We start from the raw sequence: 21,600 nt of genomic DNA on the forward strand, positions 1-21,600 counted from the left end.
GATTATGATTGCGGTGGCTAATGCAAAACGATTCAATCACATCTATAAGGTTTATTATCGAAACGATAAGGTAACATTTGTTTAATAACAGGAGTAACAGTTTGTATCAGGTGACGTTCATTGGCCGTTCCTTAGCCTGGCAAAAGTGTGTGTCCATCGTATCCCGGGGTGATGGTTATTATTTTTTCATCGCTTTAATTTGTTCCAGACAATAGTTTGCCTGTATCACAGTCTCTTCGTGTTTGTGTTGCGTTCCATAGCGCCAGGCGAACGTGCAAAACTCGGACGCTTGTCGCAGTAAGCCCTGCTGTAGGTAAAGCAAGCCTAGATTCGCTTTGTACACACCCGCTTCCGAGAGGTCCGGTATTTGGGCTGCAAGTGAAATGGCCTCTTTCAAGAACCGTTCAGCAGAAGCGTAATCTTCAAGCTGAAAAGCAAAAGAATCAGTTTGAACTGTTGTGAAAAACCACTCGAATCGAAAAAACTTACGTTTGAGCAGGCTACACTAAGATTGTTCAGTATCGTAAGTCCTTCCTCGGTAAGCTTCCCGTGTATCTCCGTGTACGCTTCGTACGCCTGCAGGAACGCTTGTTTGGCTTCGGCAAATCGCTTACATTCCATCAGCAGCTGGGCGTACCAGTTTTTCGTGATGCCCCACAGTTCACGGATCTCTTTCCCGTTACCATCGCCGATCTGTTTCAGCTTTTCCTCCAACTTCGCAAGCGTCCATTCGAACCCTTGTGCCGCCTTATCCAGGTGTCCCTGCAGCTGTGCGAGATGTGCAACCTTGGAGCTTATGTGCAGCATTTTAATGTGATCCTCTAGAAACCCGTCGGAAAACAGCCGTTGCATCACGTTGACGAAGAGTTTTTCTGCCTTCGCGAAATCACCCACCTCCATCGCCAGGTTGGCCATAATGTCGTAGATGTACGTGATGCCGTCCTTGCTCTGCAAGTCCTGTGCCATCTTTAGCGCCAAATGTAGCATCTGTTCCGCTTTCTGATATTCTTCCTTCTGTATCGATAGAATCGATCGCTTGATGATGGTGATCAGCTGACTTTCGGGTGTGTTTTCATCGTCCGATTTCTTACTAAACCAGGACAGAAACGAACTGGCAGCAATGAAGCGTAGTGGCCCGGTATGTTTCTTTCGATGCTGCTGTTCGTCATGGTTGCTGCGGTTGTACTGGTGGTGCTGATTCGTACCATCGACCGCGATCGGTGCATGGTTGGTTAGCGAAGCAAGCGGTATGGTAAGTGGCGCTATTCGGGGATGATTTATGGAGATGAAGAACCGTGAGGCAAGGGCTGATGTAGTTGCTGTGCGAAACATTTTTCTGTCTCTTATTTCTTTACCACTTTTTATGATATACACCAATACTGTATATAAACCGGAGGAGAAAATTTTCCTCAGCAACTAAACATGTAAATATTTATTGTGTTTTGCGTTGACGTTTCTCTTCGATTGAACCCAGACGACAAATAAATTCGTTGCATTGTGTCAGATAGGAGCTCTTAAAAGACTCTTAATAAGGCGTTGAAACTCCGTTTATCCGTGCTCATCGACCGAGGCCGGATATGTGGAAAACACGGATGAAAACAGTGGCGGAATCAAACGGTAGGCGGCCGCCTAGGACCTCTCCGGTGTGGGTGGCCCCGAAGAACGGAAATGTGTACGAATGTTGGTAGCAGAAGAAAATTTTTTTATAGCCACAAGACACTCGTCAACACGGTAAATTTTAAATGGTAAAGGACCTCATTTTCTATCTAATTTATTGCCACCTGATTGAACCAATGCCTCTCTAACGCGTTTTAATACTAATCACAATTACATTTTCCATACTATAAATGTAAGAACGGATTTGATCGAGAAGAGCGAAGAGTTATTTTTGAATATCCTCCCAATGAGGAACGATCTTCGAAGAGCGTGCGAAAGAACGAGAGAAGTTGACAGCCACCCGCTTCGCCAATTATAGTTGTGTAGGTGCGTCGTGACAACGAGGCAGAAGAGATGATGGTAATGAGATAAAGTGATTAGTAGCGATCGGACAGCAGTACGTCACAGTCATAAAAAGAAGCTTTCGGTAATGTGTGGCAAGCGGAGCACGTGCTTTGTGAATAGAACATTGTATAACAATTGTTTTTGGATGTAAAAAGGTATATACTTTACTTTATATGGTTAATACAACAATTTGTGCGTTAATGTGGTGTTAAACAAAGCAGATTTGTTTGGCACGTGTAAAAAATGTCGCCGGCGTTGGCTTGGCTTTGTGTCCGCATATACGCTCGCGTGATGCTTGTTAGGAAGTGTAAGTGTAAGTGAAAGAAGAATGCCACTGAGTGAGTACAGCGGCCCAACACAGTATTGTCTTCTCAATTTTCTCAATTTTAATCGCTTATTGATCGAATCAATCGTAGAACATTGTACAAAAACTATAAAAAATGGTTAAGCAAGTCATAAATGCAATTGGTAGCTGAAGAAAGGTCGACGCACACGGAACTATGGAACATTCTAACGCGTGCTAAGTGCGATCGTGTTTAAGCGATAGGAGAATTTCGCCATTTTGCATCTTGAACACCTGCGCAGACAATGTACGTTCTTCATGTGGTCTTACTCCAACGTTGAAGTTATCATTGTGGTATCGTGCAGTTTGCTGTACGCTAACGCCGTAATGAGTACGTGTGTGAGTGTAAGGACATTTTAAGTGCGTGTACTATGGGTGAACTAAGCTTGCAAATTATTTGCATTTGTGTTGTGCAGCGTAGTTTGCCACCGTGTTTTCGTGCGGTGTTTGTTTTATCTTCGTAACCTCCTTGCTAGTTAATAAAATTTGAAATTAATAAATAAAAAAAGAAATTTGAAAAAGGTAGTGCAAAGCTGCTCCCATCCTTTGTGTGAAGATAAAGAAAATGCAAGTGTTGGTTGTTTTTTTTTGTGAAAAAGTGTCTTTTGTGAAGATGTATATTTGAGCTGATTTCTTATTGTGTTAATTCGTGTATCGAAAAATGTGGCTATTTTATTCAAGTGAAGTGTTTTCAATGTTCTAAAGTGCATTGAGGTGCGTATGTGCCTTTCTGCACAGAAAAAAAGCAAAAGTGTTGGTAGGTTTTTAGTGAATCGTGAAATCGTCTATTAAGTGAAGTGTTTTATATGTGCCAAAGCGCATTGAAGTGTGTATGTTATGTTATATTATGGTATGAAAAAAAAGTTAAGTCTATTTTGTAATGAGCTTTTTGTTTAATGCGTAGTTTTGTGTATTTTGTGTAGATGTGCCTTTGTTCACAGTAAAAAAAAGCAAGTGTTGGTCGTTTTCTGGTGCCAAAATGCTATCAAACTATCGGTAAGTTAACCGTATTCAATTAGAAATATCGGATGTAAGATTTTTACTAGAGTTAATTGATATGACAAATAAACATTAAACACAGTGAAGGTTTACTTTATGTTACTTTATTTGAATCATACTTATCATTGAGGGCATGTTTTTTTTTGAGAGTAGTCTTGTTTAAGGTATAATAATGACTTACTGCTTTTGTTTGCTTGATCCGCCATTTTGTCGAAGCGATTGTTACACGGGAAGCTTGGCTGGCCTTACTTATGTTGCATTTATGATGTAAAGATAAAACAGAAAACGGAAACGGAAACAATCTTGTCTAACCATTTTACCTACAGAGCTCTGATTATCCCATTTATGCTGTGTGGGCTTTTTTTTTACTATAGTTTTGTTTTTGTTTTCCTCCACTGCCATTTTGCTACACTTCGAAGGATCGAATACATAAATAAGCTTTGCATTACGTTTATCTTAGTTTGTAATGATTTCACAAAATGTTTTCTACTAATTTAAGGATACACTCTCTTTCTCTTTCCACCCTTTTTTGCACTATGTTCTATCCGAGCGTATGTTGTAACCGTAAATTGATCTTTTTTAGTAAAAGCTCACCAAACATTTCCAGCACACGATTAGGTGTGTGTGTGTGCGTGTGCTGGACCGCTTTGTTGCTTTCTTTGCTGTAATGTTTAGTGTGTCGAATGGAGCAGTAACTAATCGTTTCTAATTTTTGCACTTTTACTTGTGTTCATTATTCACTAGATATAACAATTGTTTATAGAGGCGTTTGCATGTATGTTTTGTGTACCAATTTGGTTTTGTTTCATGTGTTCATTCCGGGGAAGTTTTTTTATAGTTTTGCTTTCTTTTGTTTTCTTTCTCGTTTTATTCAACCATTTGAAAGTGGAAACGGTGGAATGTAGCTGGAACATTTTACAATTCCTTTCCACGCCATGATTTTTTAAAAGTGTTCCATTGTGTTTTTTTCTTTGTAATTTGTTCGCTTAACTTCCATTATTGTCTCGTTGAATACATACACGAACTCGCACCTTTGTGGGATCTCTGGGGGATTTCTTTTTTCCTTTTTGCTGAAAAAGTTTAAATGTGTCCATGTGTAGCTTATAAAACTTTGTATCATACATATTTCAATGGTTGCACGTTGATTAATCTAGCGAAAACAAAGACCACGGTTGTGACTTCGCAAAGACGATCGGTTCGAATGGAAATTATTGCACTTGCCATAGTATTTAAACAACATTTAACGTTTTACCCTAGCGCATCTACTGTATGGCAATTTCAAAAAAACATTTTGCCCACATAATGCTTTTTTTGTTTTTCGATAATGTGTTGTTTTTCTCTTTCTCTTATCCTTAACTTTCTACTGCTACACATGTTTTTTTTTGGATAATTTAATTTTATACGTGTTTGGATTTTACTATATGCCATATGCCCTGACCGATCGACTACCTTCTGCACTCTAGGAACTTGTAAATGCAAATTTTGCTTTTGGTATGAGTGAGACAAGTGTAAGTGTAATCTAATATGCGCGGAGCAAAAACTGTACGGCCATTTTAGTTCCGTTTTAGTGCAAAAGAAGACAACCGTCTGCGGATGGTTTGAAAACTTTTGCTTCCATCGAAAACAAAAAAGGCACGCCCTATGTTATATGCTGAAAATTAAAAATAGAAATCAAAAAAGTAAACGTGAAACAACTAGAAAACCAAAGGTGAACAAATAAAAGCTGAAACAATAATATAAATAGAGACATATAAAACGGAATAAAACATAAAAAAGGACACACACAAAAACGTACTATAATTTTTAAATATATTTTCCGCCGAAAAAAAAACGATACCTTATAAAGAAAAAAGTGTACAAAAAAACTTAAAAAAGATCGAACAATGTTCAATAATAGCAATAGAGTACTTACAACTAATGAGACAAAAAAAGGAGAGTATGAATTACTAATACCGGCATAACGTGTCTAGAATCTCTCTCTCGCTCGCAATGTGTTGCGGTGCTGTAGTGGTTTTAACATAATTTTTTTTCTTCACTTTTCCTACCTTCTGTTCATATATTTCTGAACCATTGTTCACTTGTTTTGTGTCATGCTCTTAACTACTTTTACGCCCGGCCTTGCGCTGGATGGTTCATGGTCATAAAAGCGAACTTTGTTTTATCGATTTTGCTGTGAAACAGTTCCATCTTATCGTTAACAAATAATCCATGAAACATGCCCATGCTTCGCTTCGTAAGTATAAATTTTTTACTCTCTTTTGTCTAGTGTTTGTTCCATTTTATCAGTTGCGTAATCGTTATTTTCCTTTTTTGCAAAATAGACAAAGCATGACAAAGACTGTAGTTTTTGTTTTTGCTATGTTTTCTACTTTTTTGCGCAATGTATTAGCATTTCTTATCGTTAGAGTTGTTTTCTGTTCTGCGCTCTTTCTCTCTCTTTCTAATTCCTTTATCTAGCAAAATGCAAGATCAGCTCATACTAGCATGACTTACAAGTTTCTACCCTTAACGAGCTTTCGCTTCCCGTTTTACAGTTTACGCATCTACTTGTTTACGCTCGAAAAGCAAACACCGATATAAATAACATGATAGACAGGGATAGAAGGAATTCGTAAGGTGACAAATTAATAAAAAAAAAAGAAAACAAATCTCAAAACGCTTCACTCGAATCAACGTAAACAACGTTTTCCCACTAACGTTTTATCGATCGGTTAAGTACGTACGTAAAACAGAATTGATACTCGTAACAGTGTTGTAGCTTATATCATCAAAACCTAAACAAAACGGCAAACAAAAAAATTCATTGAATTTCCACATTTCCTATTTTATCGCGCGCGCGTGCCTTTTTTACATCGCTATGGACGATCTGCGTGTTTTGTCTGGACGATCTGCTTGTGCCCCCCCCCACAGTTTAACTAATATATAATTTTGATTTGATTTCCATACCACCTCCCGACACCTGGCTTTTAGTGTGGTTGTGATGTTAAAAAAAAAGAAAAGACAAAAAAAAACACTTTCAACCAAACGTCACAAGGTTCGTCGCTTGAAGTCGTTTGTTCGTGCGCGGTGTGCGACAACAATTTGCTCACACACTCTTACCTTATCTAATATCAGATTCATCGTGATCGCTATCATTTATCGGAGCGATCGGAGGAGATTCAACTGTTTTGGGATTCCATTAATCATTGCCTTAATGCTATATATGCGTTTTTTTGTTTTGCAATACTATTTACAATCTCAGAATCAGAGAGGTTTGTGTGTGTGTTTGTGGTGTGTCTCCTTTGTAATAGGAATATTCATTTTCCAACACACAAACACACACGCAAACGCGCATAATACAAATACATACTTTTGTAATCGACTGCGAACCATAAGTACTCGTACTAAATTGCCTTGTGCTATTAACATTTGTTCTACTCTACTCTTCTTACACATTATCCATTTGCTCGTTTGCTCCTCTAATTTTCCCCTTTAACTCTACTAACCCATTAACTAATACTAATCATACAACGTTGTATGTTTTAATGCATTATAATTACATAACGCTCTAACGGTTTCTTCACTGAGGTATATTTCTTTGCGGTACCAACTTTAACAATTGGCATGGCATTTGTTTTTTTCTTGGGTGTTTTTCAACTGGGAGTGGTAAGAAAAAAAACAAAGAAACAGAAAAAAATACATTTGTTAAAAAAAAAACAAAACTTAACCAGCACTGTATATAACTTCTTATAAATTACTCATTACCCGTTTTCTGTTGCACTCTGGTTGTGGTTGTCTGTTTTTGTTCTTGTGTTGTCTGAGAGATAATTGCTAGTTAATAATTGCTGTGTTTGTAAAATTAGTACAGAAGAAACAAAAGAAGAAAAAAAACTATCCCGTTGACCCCAACATCACGTATGCTTCTGGGTTTAATGTTTCTTAAGGTTAAAACGTTCCCTTTTTTTTCTTTTGCTTTCTTCTGGTAGTAATATTTACCCCACTCCCTGAGAGAATTTGCCACGCGTTGTGGCTTGTGTTAAATATAGTTGTATATGTATGTTATATGTTTTTCACTATTTACTACACGCTGCAGAAGAGGTAAGTGTGGTAGCTCTGAGTGGTGGTAGATTCATGATCCGCTTACATGACTAAAGCCAAGGACTTTAACTAGCCCGTTGGTAGGTGATCTAGCAGGGTATATACTAATCATTATTAACTACTACATTGCGACTGAACCAATTTCTTTAACGTCGCTCTTTTTTCTGTTTGTTTTTTTTATGAGGAGGTAGTAAAGGATGTCCCATTTGCTTTGCGTTTCTGTGTCTGGTTTTAGAGTGAGTGAGAGAGAGAAAGAGTTGAAGACAATCTTGAAATGAAAGCAAGCGAATCCTTGTACGTTAAAGCACCACGAATCAATTGTACTTTAGTTTGCTGTCGTAATGATCATTTTCTGCATCATCTTCTCGTTCGTGCGTTGCATGTTTTTCTTTTTTTATATCTTCAAGTTTCCCATTTCCGTCTGGTAGAATAGAGTATACTTCGAGTGATATTGCAAAGTTTGCCCAATGATAAATCGTAATCGTTTCCAGTTCAGTATACAGCGGTTTTGTAGACGTATACACGTGCGGCAAGAGTTCCGCTCTGCTTACTCTCCATTCCTATATCGTATCGGTTTTTTTTTGTCGTATTGAAGATGTATGACTTCTCGTATCGTATAGCTGTTGTTGTGTTGTTTTGGTTGCCGTTATACACGTGTCTGGTTGCGCAACTAGCCCTACGAACTAATGATATTTTTTTGCCCGGGGGGGTTTGCCTTCATCGCACCGAAGGACTTTTGAAATCAATGCAATCAATAAAAAGAGATTCGTATAACAGTGTTTCGTATATGCGAGATGATCTTCACCAGAAAAAAAAACTTCTACGCTGTATGATAAACAAAGAAAACATCCCGTATCTCTCGGCTTGTGGGGCCACACTAGAAGTGAGTAAAATTGAAACCGAAAATTTCAAAAAAAAAAACAAGCGAGAAAAAGGGACAAGCGTGTAGTGTATTCGCTCGCTTAAACTACTAAACCAGTTGTTTTTAGTATACATTCGTTTTTTTTTGTTTGCTCGTGATATTTCGTATTCCAGGTATGATGTCGTTTATGGCTCTGTTGATTGCTTTTTGGCTGCTTGTATGTATGTGCGATCAGTTACAAAATCGTATATCAACGCGATAGTGTGATCGTGTTCATTGCTTCGCTGTCGCTTCTCCTTTTCTCTCCCGATCATTAATGTTGTGCGAAAGAGCGTAAAAGGAAGGGAAGCTTTAGAGACGTATACGAGGGGGTTTTTTTTAAAGGTTGGTAGTATACTTTAGGTAAAAGGGCCACCCATCTACATGCCCATGCTTCCATGTTCCGTACAATTGTTTCTTCTTCCATCGTAGTTTTACAATCATTCAGGTAAGATTAGTTCAGTAGTTTTTAAAAAATCGTATCATATTACTTCACTAGCATTCGGAGAGGTATAGCGGTATTAAGTTGGTTTTCTGCGGTTTGCGAGTGCTGCCGGATGTGCAGCATCATCGTAACCCGCCCTGAGGTAGACTTGCATCAAGGGAACGAAATTCCCCATGTACCGTTTTCGTACTAAGAGGAAAAACAAAAATGCAGTTTAATTGCAAAATCGTATCGCTTACATCGGTAATATAGGTGCTGGTGACTTTTTGCTTAGTCTGAGGTATTTCTGTTACTTCTTGCTTTGCATTTGTTTTGTTCCGGAGTAAGATATTAAGGGAGGAACGGGGAGATATATCTATATATAGGATCGCTTACCTAACCTGCTTGCCTATATATTGCCTTACGCACTAATTTGAACCCGGTATGTAAGATTTGTTGTTTTGTTTTCTAAAAACAAATTACCATTTGTAGAAAATATGGGGGGGAAACTAAGGTAAGAAACGCACTAATCTATTCGCGAAAACAAAAAAACGGAGAAACCGCATTTTGTCTGAGGAGTTTTGTTTTGTTACATGTTCTTTTTTTCACATCGTTGCTGGTATACAAACACTCTGCAGCTGATGATCCGTTCATCCGTTTCGAGGGTAACGTCCTGGGTATGCCTTGCTGGCATGTATGATCACTCGGACGTTCCAATATCTTAACACGATGGCACAATGAATTTCTCGGACTCGGATTTTTGTATTCCCAAAAAAACCATTCTTTTTGCTGTTCGTTCGATCGCGTTTAAACAATCGCGGAAAAGGGGGAAACAAAAACAACTCGAACTCCGCATGCAGTATACACGGCTTGAAGGTGTTCACCAACTTGCTCTGGATGCTGGTGACGCTTGATGATAGGTATGATGCCTCAACTATTCGGTCACTCAATACGATCACCTATCGGCAAACGGGATTTCCGGTGGTTTTTTTTTATTGTTGTTACTGTTGTCGTGTGTATGTGTATAGTAAATGGCATAAGTGAATTCCTTTTTCCATCACGTTCCCTTTATCTAGTGCGTTGCGATACTCTCGTCGTCCGAATAGTTGCGTTCGTCCGCGGAACTATTGCCATCGTCATCGTGCGCACCGGAACCATCCAGTCCGAGATCCATCGGTTCCGATGATCCACCACGCCGGATGGCGTCACTGTTCAGTAAGCTGTTATTGTTGTTGTTTAGCCCATGGTTGCCCGGATTATTCCCAGGGCCACCAACACCGCTGGCGGCTAGGGCGAGCAGCTTTTGATGGTTACTCGTTTGCAGTAGACGATCGGTTTCGTTGCTACGGTTCCCCGTACCGGTCGGTTCGATCGTTACGTTCGGCGAGGATTGCAACTTCGCCAGCGACGATAGGTCCGGATTGTTCTGGTTGTTATTGCTGGTCAGCTTCGCCAGATCGAGCTGCGGTGGCAGAAAGCCCGGTGGTAGCTGATCGAGATTGTGGCCGAGTGTTTTGAGGTGTGCAATCTTTGCTGCCTGCAGAGCGGCTGCCGCAGCTTGCTCCTGGGTCATTCCGCTCATGCCTGGGGAAGAGTAAAGGGAAAGGAATGTTTTTACTCGTGCCAACAGTCCTCAAAACTTGCCTTGAAGCTCAAGCACACCTACCAAATGCATTCTCGGTAATGAATTGTAAATACGTGTCCAATATGGCGGATCCTGTCGGGGTATTCGACTGCATGTGGTTCATCGGTCCACCAGGGCCACCACCACCGTGACGATCCGTTCCACCCATCCCGTTGCCTCCGTTTCCATTACCACCGGGACCTCCATTACCTGGTCCACCTCCATTTCCATTACCTCCGTCACGTCCAAGCCCATCCAGGCTGAGCTTGGGAGTACCTTCGCCTGGTCGTACGCGTGTAATAGTGGTCGAGTTTAAATGGTTAAATCCTGCAACAAGTGAAACAGTGGTACATCAAAACTTGCCCCAAAGATGTACAATCGCAAACGAATATCCACTTACCAGTCGGTGACATTCCCATCATGCTCTCGTGGAAGCGTCGCTGTGATTCACTGTGGCTACTCTGGGACATTGTTAAATCTTCCGGATCGTCAAAATCTTCACCACCATCGCCGGATCGTAGTTCCAGCTTCATACCGTCGTTACGTCGTGTGCCGGTCGGTGATGCACGTGCACGCAACTCGGCCGGCGATATCTTAACGCCTGCCTTCGCCAACAGGCGTGACGCTAGCTCCGGATCGAACGGGCTCGGCATCGGCAGCACTGGAAGATCCTTGGTCGAGATGCCACGGTGCTGGCGCGACATGTGCGAGTGAAGGGAGTTGCGGGATTTGGCAACCGTACCGCACAGGACACACCGATACCCGGGACATACCGTATGTTTGTCCTCCAGATGGGTACGCAACGTGTGAGCCGAACGGTAGATCTTACCACACTTCGGGCAGGGTCGGGGATCAGTGGCACGGACGCGCATTTCTAAAGAACGGCGAGAAACTATAATTACGACCGTTAAGTACCGTTTTGGGGTAAACGGGAGTATGAGAGAAAGAGAGAGAGAGAGATCGAGAACGAGAGAAATGGGAAAAATAAAGTAAAATAAATCAAACAAAACAAAAGCTTGCCTTTTGCGATGCAACAGAAGGAAAGAGGGTCTCGGAACACGGAGTTGAAGGAACAAAGGCATCGAAGGAAAATGGACAAAGGATTGAAAAATGTGTTAAAGAAAAGAGTTAAGCAAATGGAGTAGAAAAATCATACACACGCACGCACGCACGAACCCAACACGATCCTGTACGATCACCTGTGTTAGTAGCAGCAAGAGTTGGTGTGAGTATATTTAAACCTTTTTTGGGGAAGCTGTATAAAAAACTACTTAGTGTTAAGTTAGACAAGTTAGACGACCATTTTACCATTTGCAACCTTTTTAGTGAGAAAAAGTAAGAAAAAAAATGTAACACATGAACAAAAGAAACGACAACAAGGTTCGTGTCTTATTCATCTGTTCATCCGTTTGCCGGTTTTATTTTCTTATCCTTTCTTTTTTTTTGCATTATGCTGCTTACGTTAAGCTCCTTTCACTTCATGTTGTGTTCTGTTGTTTGTTTGTTTTCTGCTTCTCCTTCATACGAATGCAACGAGCTTTTGTTCTTTGTTTTTTACATTGTCTGTACGTACGTTTTTCTTTAGTGTACTCTCTCTGTGTGTGTATGTGTGTCTTTTCTGTCAACTTTCATCAAGAGATCGTTACGTTACGCCTTGTTTTTCTATCTTTCGTACATGTTTTTTTCTTTTCCTTTTCTTATCTTCTTCTTTTTTTGCATTTAATTTTTGCGTTTGGCTGTAAGCTGAATGTTGGTTTTTGCTTCTTCTTTTTGTTTCCGTACCATTCCTTCTTAAATACAAAACTACTAACTTTTTACAGGTAACCAATATGCTGCCATTTACGGGTTTTTTTTCTTCTTTTAACACACTTGTTAGTTTCGTCGCGTTTTTTTTGCACCTTTTGTGTCGTTTTGTTGTTTGCTCTGTTTATTTGCTGTGTTGTTCGTTCGCGATTTCTACACTCTTAGGTTTTAATATGGCGCTAAATATAGTTGTATACTTGTAGATCTTTGTATAGCATAGGTCTGTTCGTCTGTTTTGCACTACTGCTGCACATCCGTGGTTCGTCGTTTATAGCCCGGGGGATTTAGTTCACTTTAAAGCGCGACTGGTATTATATTATTGTGGTGTGTAGTATATCTATGTGTCTATGTGTCTGTGTGTAAGCCTGTGTTTGTAGTGCAGCTGTTTATTTTTGGGGTTTTGCAAATAGAAATAAATTTGTTTTAACTGCGAAGAAATAGATTCTAACCTAAGAACGGTGTCTGTGAAGCATTCAAGTCTTTCGTTTTACCTAACCTCTGCAATTGTTTCACTAAAATTGCGTTTTTTAAAAATCAAATTTAAAAAGAACAAAGCTTTCTATACCTAGAAATTATAACTACACTAAACATGGCAAACATAGAAACGAACGAGAATCGGTATCGTGTACGCACAGCGACCGTTGTAGTTGTATATTTGTTTGTTATAGTTTCACTTAAATGTGTTTTTTTTGCCAGCGTTTTTTGGTTACGTATTTGTTAAACCGTTGCCATCAAAAAACTTGCGAGGTGTTCCATTTTTGTTGTTTGCTTTCGTAATTCGTAATTCCATTCCTCCTAATCGTCCTGCGTAATCACTCAGATAAACGGGCGCCCTAGTGGCGTGGACGCAACTCGCGCGGGGGGAAAGAGGGGGGGGGACAAAACCGAAGCTCAATTTATGTCAAGCCGATAATTACCGATAGGTGAGCAAGTGAACCCGTGTGTATGTGAACGTCCCAAAAACGTGGTTCGTGGTAGGCCGGTACGAAGGTTCGGTTTTTGGTAACGGTTCATCCATTAATTGGACAGCGCAACCACGATCGCTGTAATTAGTTTAGCAGCTTTTTTTTGCTGTTGTTTGGGTTTGGTGAGTTGTGTAAGTTCTTCTGTTTTTTTGGGGCGTATTTTCTAGCCCTCGCCTTCCTCTTCCGTAATACAAAAAGATAGTCCCGAGTGGGGATGATGATGATTACTGTTTAACTTTACTGTGTTTTCGTACCTGTGACGATACCAGTTACACATGCCAGGCAGTAGTGTTTGGTGAAAAAAAATTGGTTCTAGGTGTGGTCCGCAAGCCTTTAATATTTTTTTTTTCGGGGCTAGTCAAACCAACCACCAAGCAACGATCGCCACCAAGAACCGACATTCTTGACAGGGCGCGTAAAGTAGTACCACAAAATGGCTCCCACTAATGGAACTATCAACCACCGTGACTGGGCAGAAGTTGTACCGAACCACCGATATTGAAGGTGGTGTTCGTAAGAAAACGGATGGCGTCGTACCGGAGATAAGAATTATATGCAAACAAAAGAAAAGTTAGCTTCTCCCGGTCATTTTCTATCATCTTTTTTCTTGCATTCCAGCATTGTTTGGTTTGGGGGGTTTAAAGTGTTTTCTGCGGTTGCAGTGTTTTCATACCCGGTGCGGATCCATTGCGACGACAACTCTATTCAACAACTAACCTATAAGGCCGTTTGTATGATTATTTTATATACGCTTTTGTGTTTTTTTGGGGCAGAAAAGGAATGTGTTTACTGTCATTGTTTTTTTTGTCCTGCGTTAGGCTTTTTTTCGCAACTAGTAAACGTGCCGCCCACCTGTGTGTCTAGTTTGGTTGTATATAATATAGATGAATATACAGCTAATTATCGGTTTGACATCATGCGATTGCTTCCGTGCTAAGAGAGAGGGGGGCGAGGGTTTTTTGTTTTGCAGGCAATTTCGATGTAGTTTAACTTATTGTTTCTTTTTTGTTAATAATTTTTCTCTTCTCTTTATCTTTATATCTTAGTAGGAACCTTTATCGTTTTACTTTTCTTGTTTTTTTTTGTTTCTCTTCTAATCAGCTTTACTTCTCTTCTTTTTTTTGCTTGTTTGTTCAAAACACTAGAAACTATAAGATGTGCCCGATTAGATCAGGAAACATTTCCATTATGGCATTACATGTGTACGTGTTTTTGGGTAGGTGTGTTTATGTTTAACTGTTTCATATCCGCATTGCATCGGGAATAGCATTACTCAAGTGTGAGATTAAACGTTATCTTACTATCCGGCGATTCCCATATCCGGCGCCCTTGTAGTTGATACTTCCTAAAACTAAAGCATTAACCCTGCAAAAACCAATGGTGCCGGTTTTTTTTGTTTCTCTATCTAAAACCAGTAGCATCAAATGGAAATAAATAACAGATATTCATATTTCTTTCGTTTTAGAAGCGAATCTGTCTATCTGGATAATTGCTAGTTCACTGCCACACATTGTTTTTTTTCTCTTCTACTCCTCTTTTTGATAATACTGTTCCATATTGAAAGAAATATGAGATAATGGATCCAAAACAGAATGGTTAAACATATGCTGTTAAATTGTGACAATTTAACAAAAAGAAACGAAACAGTTGAACTGTTGTAGGATTCTGTATTAATTGTTTTTGTCTGTTTGTTCGTTACTATTTCTTTGTGTTTTGTTTTTGCTGTTTTGTTTTTAGTTGTTTGTAGTATTTCCCTTCTATAACTAATTCTTTTCCATACTTTTAATCAAATACTGAATACTTAACCGCTCTTCAACACCGTTGTTTCGTTTTTACTTTTGTTTTCATACAATTTGTTGCAATGTCGGTTGTATTGTGTGTGTAACAAAATTTCCCCCTTTTTCGTTTTGACTTATTTGTGTGTGTGTGTTTTTGCAGCATTTCTTTTTTGTTTACTTTAAATTTTTAGGAACTTTAGTTTAGTTTAGGACACTCACGCGTATCGCTAGCGAACCTTTGTAATACTAGTGATAATATTTATAGAAATCTTTCAATCAGGACACTCGACAGTCTGTGTACTACCATTCGCGTACGTATGGTGAAATAATTTAATAAAATGGAATGGAAATCATGTGAAAGGAAACAAAATTTCGTTTACACTCTCGTGTGTATGTGTGTGTGTGTCTGTGCCAAATGTTCAATTGCTCAGCATTAGCCTCCTCAACACGTTTTTTTGGGGGGAATGTTTACATAGGCCTAATCTCACGGTATGCCAGTAAATGGACCACCGGAAGATCGCATCGCCTTCATCTGGGCCCACTGGTTCGTGTGCTTCAGTCGCATATGGTTGCGTACCGAGTTCGGGTGAGCGAATCGCCGACCGCACTGAATCACCGGACAGACCGGACTGTCCCGCGGATAGTGTCGATCGAGATGCTGCCGGAATACGCGCGGCTCTAGTGGCACTTCACACAGTGGACAGGGTAGTAGATATACCTGCCCATTACCAGCACTGCCGGATCCTACATTAGCGCCGCCCGCATTAGAACCACTCGCACTGGCACCAGCGCTGGCAGCACTGGCACTGTTGCTGTAAGCGGCAGCAAACAGACGATCAGCAGCGGCGGCTGCTGCAGCAACGGCTGCCGCCGATGAAGCAGGCGATGGTGAAGAATTGCAGGATGTTTGCGGCTTACTGTTGATGGATTTAGCGCACGGTCCCGAATCTCCATTCCCGGCCGCCACCGACGATCGTCCACCACCGGCTGTAGTGGCCGGTGATGCCGAACCACCCCGTTGATGGTCACCGTTGCCGGTCTGGCCAAGATTGAGCACGCTGGTTGGTGTGAGGGTAGGTGTTGGTGGTGTGGTAGCCGTCGAAAGCAGAAAGCCGGCCAGCTTCTGATGATGCTGATGCTGCTGCGCCTGACGCTGTAGCAACGCCTGCAATCGTACCTTTTCGTTGAGAAAGTGTTGCTTCAGCGCAAGCTCGTGCGTTCCGGCCTTGTGATGGGCAGCGAAGAAATCAGCCGCCGCCTGTTCACTGCCAGCGTCACCGAGGGCACTGGCACTAGCGGCAGCGGCCGCAGCCAGCACACCGGCGGCCGCCATCCGCTTGTGATATTCACTGTCGAGCGTCGTGGCAATGGCCGAAAGCCGTCCATCCACCTTAAGATCGAGCTCGTTATCGTCGCTACCACCGTCAAAGTCTTCCTCGTTATCTTCCTCTTCGTCGCGGAGCGGAGTCCGCGTGCTACCGTCGTTTGTTTCGCGATTAACCGCCGACACCCGGCGACGCTCCTGCTCCTCTTCCTCTTCCTCCTCGTCACTGTTGTAGGTCGGCTTTTGCCGAGCTGGCACTTCGGTGTGGTTTGCAGTGGATCGTCGCAGTGCGAGCGCCTCCCTAACGTCATCAAGCACTGAGGGACCATTTATACAAGGCCTCTGCGAGCTATGACCCCGATCCTCCGGCTGCTCCTCGTACGCATCATCCGAACGCATCGACACGGATGGTGAGGCCACATTGTGCCGTCGGTGCAAATTTTCCGCACCCACGTCCGGATGGTGACGTTTGAAACGTTTCGCAAAGCGGCGCTGTTGCTGCTGGTGCCGACTGCCCGAGCTACAGTCGAGCCCGTTCTGGTCATGATCGCGCCGCCGCCTACCGGATGCACTTTCCTCGTGGACAGCAGCCCGATGGGATGCGTCATTTCGCTGCGGTTCATCGATCTCCTCCTTTATCAACGCATCGCAATGTTGCCGCGCATCTGCAATCGTGTTTGTATTAGCGTCATTGTTTCAGGGGAGAGAGGGTTTGTAGGGGGATGCAGAATGGCAAAGAAGTGGGTAGGGAGGGTGAAATTTTGATTGTTTTGCCGTAATTTGTTTTTATTTTTATTTTTTTTTGCTTTGCTAATGGAGACGCCCAGTGTTAACAATGATGATTTCTGATCGCCCGACTATGGTTCGATTGCACGCGCATGTTTACTTGCTGACACCTGGCCGGACACTTTGATTGATCTGTGTTGTGTGATTAATTTTTTTTTTGCTTTTTCCATCTTTCTTGCTTGCCGTATTGGTCGTATCCCGGGCAAGCGAGTTTTGATTTGTTCGAATTTTGTTTCACTTCTTGCAACACTCCAACACCAACAGCGTAACTTTATGGCACATTTGTTTTTTTATGTTTCTTTTGGTTGGTGTGCGAATTCTTTCGCTTGTTTTTTTTTTCGTCCGACGATCTTTCATTTGCTTGGTATGGTGTGGTGTGTGTGCCATTAAGTACGATCTGTTTGTTTATATGAGCGTCAATTTGATGCCAATTTTTGTTATCTATTTACCAATCAGGTTTCCGTGTGCACTGGGATAGTATTTCGTTGTTATGGAGTAAAAATCATTACACAAACATCAAGATCACGGGCCATTTCACTCGCAATGAGTTGGTGAATGAGAGGGTGGTTTTGTTGTTTTGTTGTTGTTTTGTTTTACTTTTTGGGGGTGAGGAGGCCATTTGTTTTTGGTTTCGCAACATACGATACGATTCATTATTAATATTTATTTATTTAAACGTTCCTTGCTAGCTTACTAAACGATAAGGATGTACTAAGTCGAACATATAAAAGCTTACAAAAGAAAAAAAAGAAATAAAAAATCGAACAAAAAGAAACAAGGGCACAAAACACGCACACACATATTTGTATAAAGGAAAACACACACACGCATGACCGAGATAACAGAAAAACAGAACGGGATGATCGAATAGTAGAGACGAGCGAGAGGGTGAGAGAGTAAAAAAAAACGAATAAAAAACTATTGGAGAGCAAAAACAAAAACTGATGTTACAAACAATAAAATGGATGAGACGACGAACCCCCGTAAAAGGTTGTTCGAAGTCAAACGATACACACCATCACTAGGTCAAACCGATACGTATATGAAAATGAAATGAGTTACAATGCTGCCTCTCCACTAATGATGCATGTATTGCTATTGCGTACAGCGCGTTGTTGACTTTTGGTCTGATGGGTAAATGGTTTTTCGGGTCACCGTTGCAATACATAATTTGGATGAAATTTTGATCATTTTTTTACTTATCACACTTGTTTTATCGCTGTATCGCTGTGTTGCGGTTTGATAGTTTCGCGAACTTTTCGTCCAGCGAACAGGATTTTTTGCCCGCTTGTTAAAGTACGGGGTTTTTCACCCTACACCCTGCACATGTGTTTATGAGCCAATTGTTGATATTCGTCTGTAAATGCCAATCGTCCTTTGCGGGGGGATATGGTGGGGTTGGTGTTTTTTTTGTTTTAAATGCTTTCACGATTCTTTTTTATTCCATCCCTTTTCTAGCACATACTGAAGACCTAAAGTCTCACATAAACACACACACGCATTAGAATACCGGACAGCAGTAGCTGAAGCGCCCTTTGGGGGATTTTTTTTTTGTATGCAAAATTGCAGCAACACAAAGGGGTGATAGGAAGAAACGAATGCCAAAAAAAATATTACAAACCCAAAATAGACGTTTGTTATGGAAACTAGGGAAAAATTAATTTAGCAATCAAATTAAGAAATGAACGTAATGTAAAAGACACTCAGGTAAAAAAAGATGAATTCTGTCACAATTGTTCGAGCGTTTTTTTTAAATTTTTTTGCCTTATTTGTGGTGTCCTTTGAAAGTTTAGAAATTTCTTTTTTTTTGTATTTGGTTTTGGAGTTTTCCAATTTTTTCTTTACTATTCTTAAACTTTCATTATTCTTATAAAACTTATTCTAACGCTTAGATATTTTGTTTTGTTTTTCCTTTACTTTCATTAAATTTAATTCACTTTTGCCAATCGTTAGTAATTTTGTTTTTTTTTACATTTTCTTCCGTGTGTTAGTGTCACTAGGTTTTTGGGTAAAACGGTCGAATTTGTATTTTTTTTCTATTTCCTACATTCCCTAGCCAGGGAAGCTACCCGGAACACGTGTCGTTAGCTTCCTAATCACCGTGTTGTGTGTTGAGCGCAAGGCCATTTTTGTGTGCGTGTGTGCATGTGTAAATGGTTCAATTGTGTGCCTATCGAGTATGCGCCATCGCGTTGCACCTCGAGTCGGAAGCAATTATTCGTATGAAGGAAAAAAAATATTTTTTTTCTAAATTTGTTTTGTACTGTAAAAACCATAACAAAACCCAAACGAAGGCAGGAAAATGATTAGAGCAAAAGTTTGAGCTGTGCTTTGTAATTGTAAGTGTGCGGGACTTAACTAGGTTTAATTATACCCTCGGCAGAGGTGAAATTTTGAAATGCAGGTTAGTAAATTTTTGGTGCAGGATGGCAAAATGGTGGGTAGGGGACCAAATATGCCGGGCTAGCTTTTCCCGGGGCAGATGGCAATATAGTTTGTGTATTAGGGAAAATTGTAGTTGTAGTGCATTGTGTTATTTTTTCGCATCTTACTGTATGTTAAACCAATTGAGTCCAATCAATAGAGGGAGAGCAGAGTTAAGCATTTATTTACAAAGTGAAAATAATACCCAAAAAAAGAAAGGGAATAAAAACGTAAAAAAACACACACACACCAGAACGAAATAATAAACAGGCACACAAAATGGTTTCCAATGGTTCCATGGGACGAAACGAGGTGAAATGGAAGGATGGTGTCAGTGGTGGAGAGTTTGGGGGAGAGAAACAAAATATCAAAAACAACCAAACAAAAGTACAGAAACTAAACCAACAATACGTTCAATTAAACCAAAACTAAAGGAATGTTTAAGTTAAGTAAATATTAATAATATTACTATGCTGAACAATCAGAAATCATTATTAAACACTGTACGGTCGATATTAATGGTAGATATTTCGGTCGTTTATTATTTTCGCTTTATGGTTACATCGGACGCGCGAGAAGATGCAATCAGAGGTGAATTGTTTGCTTCACTGGTATTGCTTTATAAAGACTGTTATTGGGAAGTGAAAATTTGTTTTAAGAAAAAATATATTTTTTTTTAGCTTAAGAAGTAATCAAACTATCAAACTCAAACCACACTGCATAGTTGCTGTTGGGTATAAAGGTATCTACTCTAAATAATTTTACTGAAATTTCACAACTATCGAATCAAAATTCGTTTAGATTTTTTTTTCTATCCCGTTTCATATTTTTCAACTGAGCTTGTAACTATCTCGATTGTATGTGGCGTAATACAGTTGCTGTTAATTAAATATAGTTTCACAAAACATGCGGTATGCCATACCATACTGTCACAACTAATTGCTAAGCATTGTAACAACAATGGATGGTATATAGAAATATACATTTATTCGCTTGTCTCGGATGGAGGCGCATGGTACTTTACTCGCGCATGATGTTGTATTCCATTTGCTTGACGGGGGACGGGGATTTATTGTCCCTTTTTTATTTCAAATGCAACTGCTAATCATAGGCAGGGCAAAATTGGATTCCATATCTACCTGTACAACCTTTCCCTCACTCCTTTTCCTTCCCGTTCCACCCAAAACCGTTAGAGTACAATTAAATAACTTCTGACGGACGGAACGGACCATTTTTATTCTGTCACTGCGTTACGTCGATACAACAAAACACAGTCACATAAAAGCATAAAAATATGTTGCAAAACATCATAAATCTCTCGGTGCAAGCAGCGTTCTATTTTCTGTCCGAGGAAGGTGGCAAAGCCGGCCGGCGGCCGGTTGTTCCGATTCGGATTTATTCATTTGCAATCAGGCGTAAGCTTAGGCTGACACAAAGGCGAACAAAAAAATGCGGCTCAAACCGTACACGGCCGTTGTTTTAATTAGAAAATCGATTAAATTTTTCTTCTTCCTTGTATGCCCCCCTTACCACCATTTCATATTGTATTGTTTTGTGTTGATCTATTTCAGGCACAGGGTGTAGGTGGGGGGAAAAAGGACAACACTGGATTAGAAAGGATACAGTTGGTTCTATCCACTTTGGTTCTGGTTTTCCATCGTAGCTAGAAATGAGCACAATTTTAGTGGCAAACGTCCCTCCCCTGTACGAATGATTATTACCCGATCGGTTATTGTAATTGTATTGCTACCGTAAACGGGAGACGACGGGTGTTGTTGGTGTGGAAAAATGGAAAAAATGTACCCAATCCAGCAGCTGTCCTCATTTAGCCTTAAATAATGGACGGTGGTTTGACTAAAATTTTATATCCACCCAATGAACCTGATGGACGGCGGTGAGAGTAGAAGAAAAACAAAGGTAAAGGAACGACGCTACATACCATGGGTAAAATTACACACTTTATGAGCACCGTTTTGGGGAGTTTTCCAGGTGGAGGTTGGTGAGTGAATTGGCTTAATGAAAGCGATTGATTGAATTTAAAAAAGAACGAACGATACCATCGCTTCCAGTCTTGGTTTTATATCGATAGATTTAGATCGTTTATGTCTTTCGGATAATTATTCGGATGGGGAAAAGTTGCATCCTTTCGGG

At 40.5% G+C, this 21,600-nt stretch overlaps 2 protein-coding genes and 1 long non-coding RNA gene across 9 annotated transcripts in view; 1 reads left to right on the top strand and 2 right to left on the bottom strand.

The window, feature by feature from the left end:
• Nucleotides 1–31: 31 nt before the first annotated feature.
• LOC125765704 (tetratricopeptide repeat protein 19 homolog, mitochondrial) lies at nucleotides 32–1,332 on the bottom strand. The gene is made up of 2 exons (XM_049431136.1): nucleotides 490–1,332; nucleotides 32–427 (listed from the first exon to the last, which is right to left on the bottom strand). Exons 1-2 carry the CDS (start codon nucleotides 1,330–1,332, stop codon nucleotides 179–181), a joined length of 1,092 nt encoding a protein of 363 aa, XP_049287093.1. The 3' UTR covers nucleotides 32–178.
• Nucleotides 1,333–1,600: 268 nt separating this feature from the next.
• LOC125765728 (uncharacterized) overlaps nucleotides 1,601–21,600 on the top strand; it is a 116,289-nt gene continuing 96,289 nt past the window's right edge. Inside the window, exon 1 of the long non-coding RNA XR_007418617.1 lies at nucleotides 1,601–3,340. This is a non-coding gene — a long non-coding RNA (uncharacterized LOC125765728). The remainder of the gene's footprint in view (nucleotides 3,341–21,600) is intronic.
• Nucleotides 3,432–21,600, bottom strand: part of LOC125765689 (protein abrupt-like) — a 115,191-nt gene continuing 97,022 nt past the window's right edge. For 4 of the 7 annotated variants that reach the window (XM_049431094.1, XM_049431091.1, XM_049431093.1 and 1 more), the window contains one exon: nucleotides 11,751–16,904. In XM_049431094.1, the coding sequence (XP_049287051.1) occupies nucleotides 15,400–16,904 (1,505 nt within the window). In that variant the 3' untranslated portion in view covers nucleotides 11,751–15,399. Of the gene's footprint in view, nucleotides 10,330–10,411; nucleotides 10,697–10,769; nucleotides 11,262–11,750; nucleotides 16,905–21,600 lie in introns of those variants that run through there. The other 3 variants (XM_049431097.1, XM_049431095.1, XM_049431096.1) reach the window with 2 other exon arrangements.

Source organism: Anopheles funestus, chromosome 2RL (genome assembly GCF_943734845.2).
Source record: "Anopheles funestus chromosome 2RL, idAnoFuneDA-416_04, whole genome shotgun sequence".
Classification (NCBI taxonomy): domain Eukaryota; kingdom Metazoa; phylum Arthropoda; class Insecta; order Diptera; family Culicidae; genus Anopheles; species Anopheles funestus.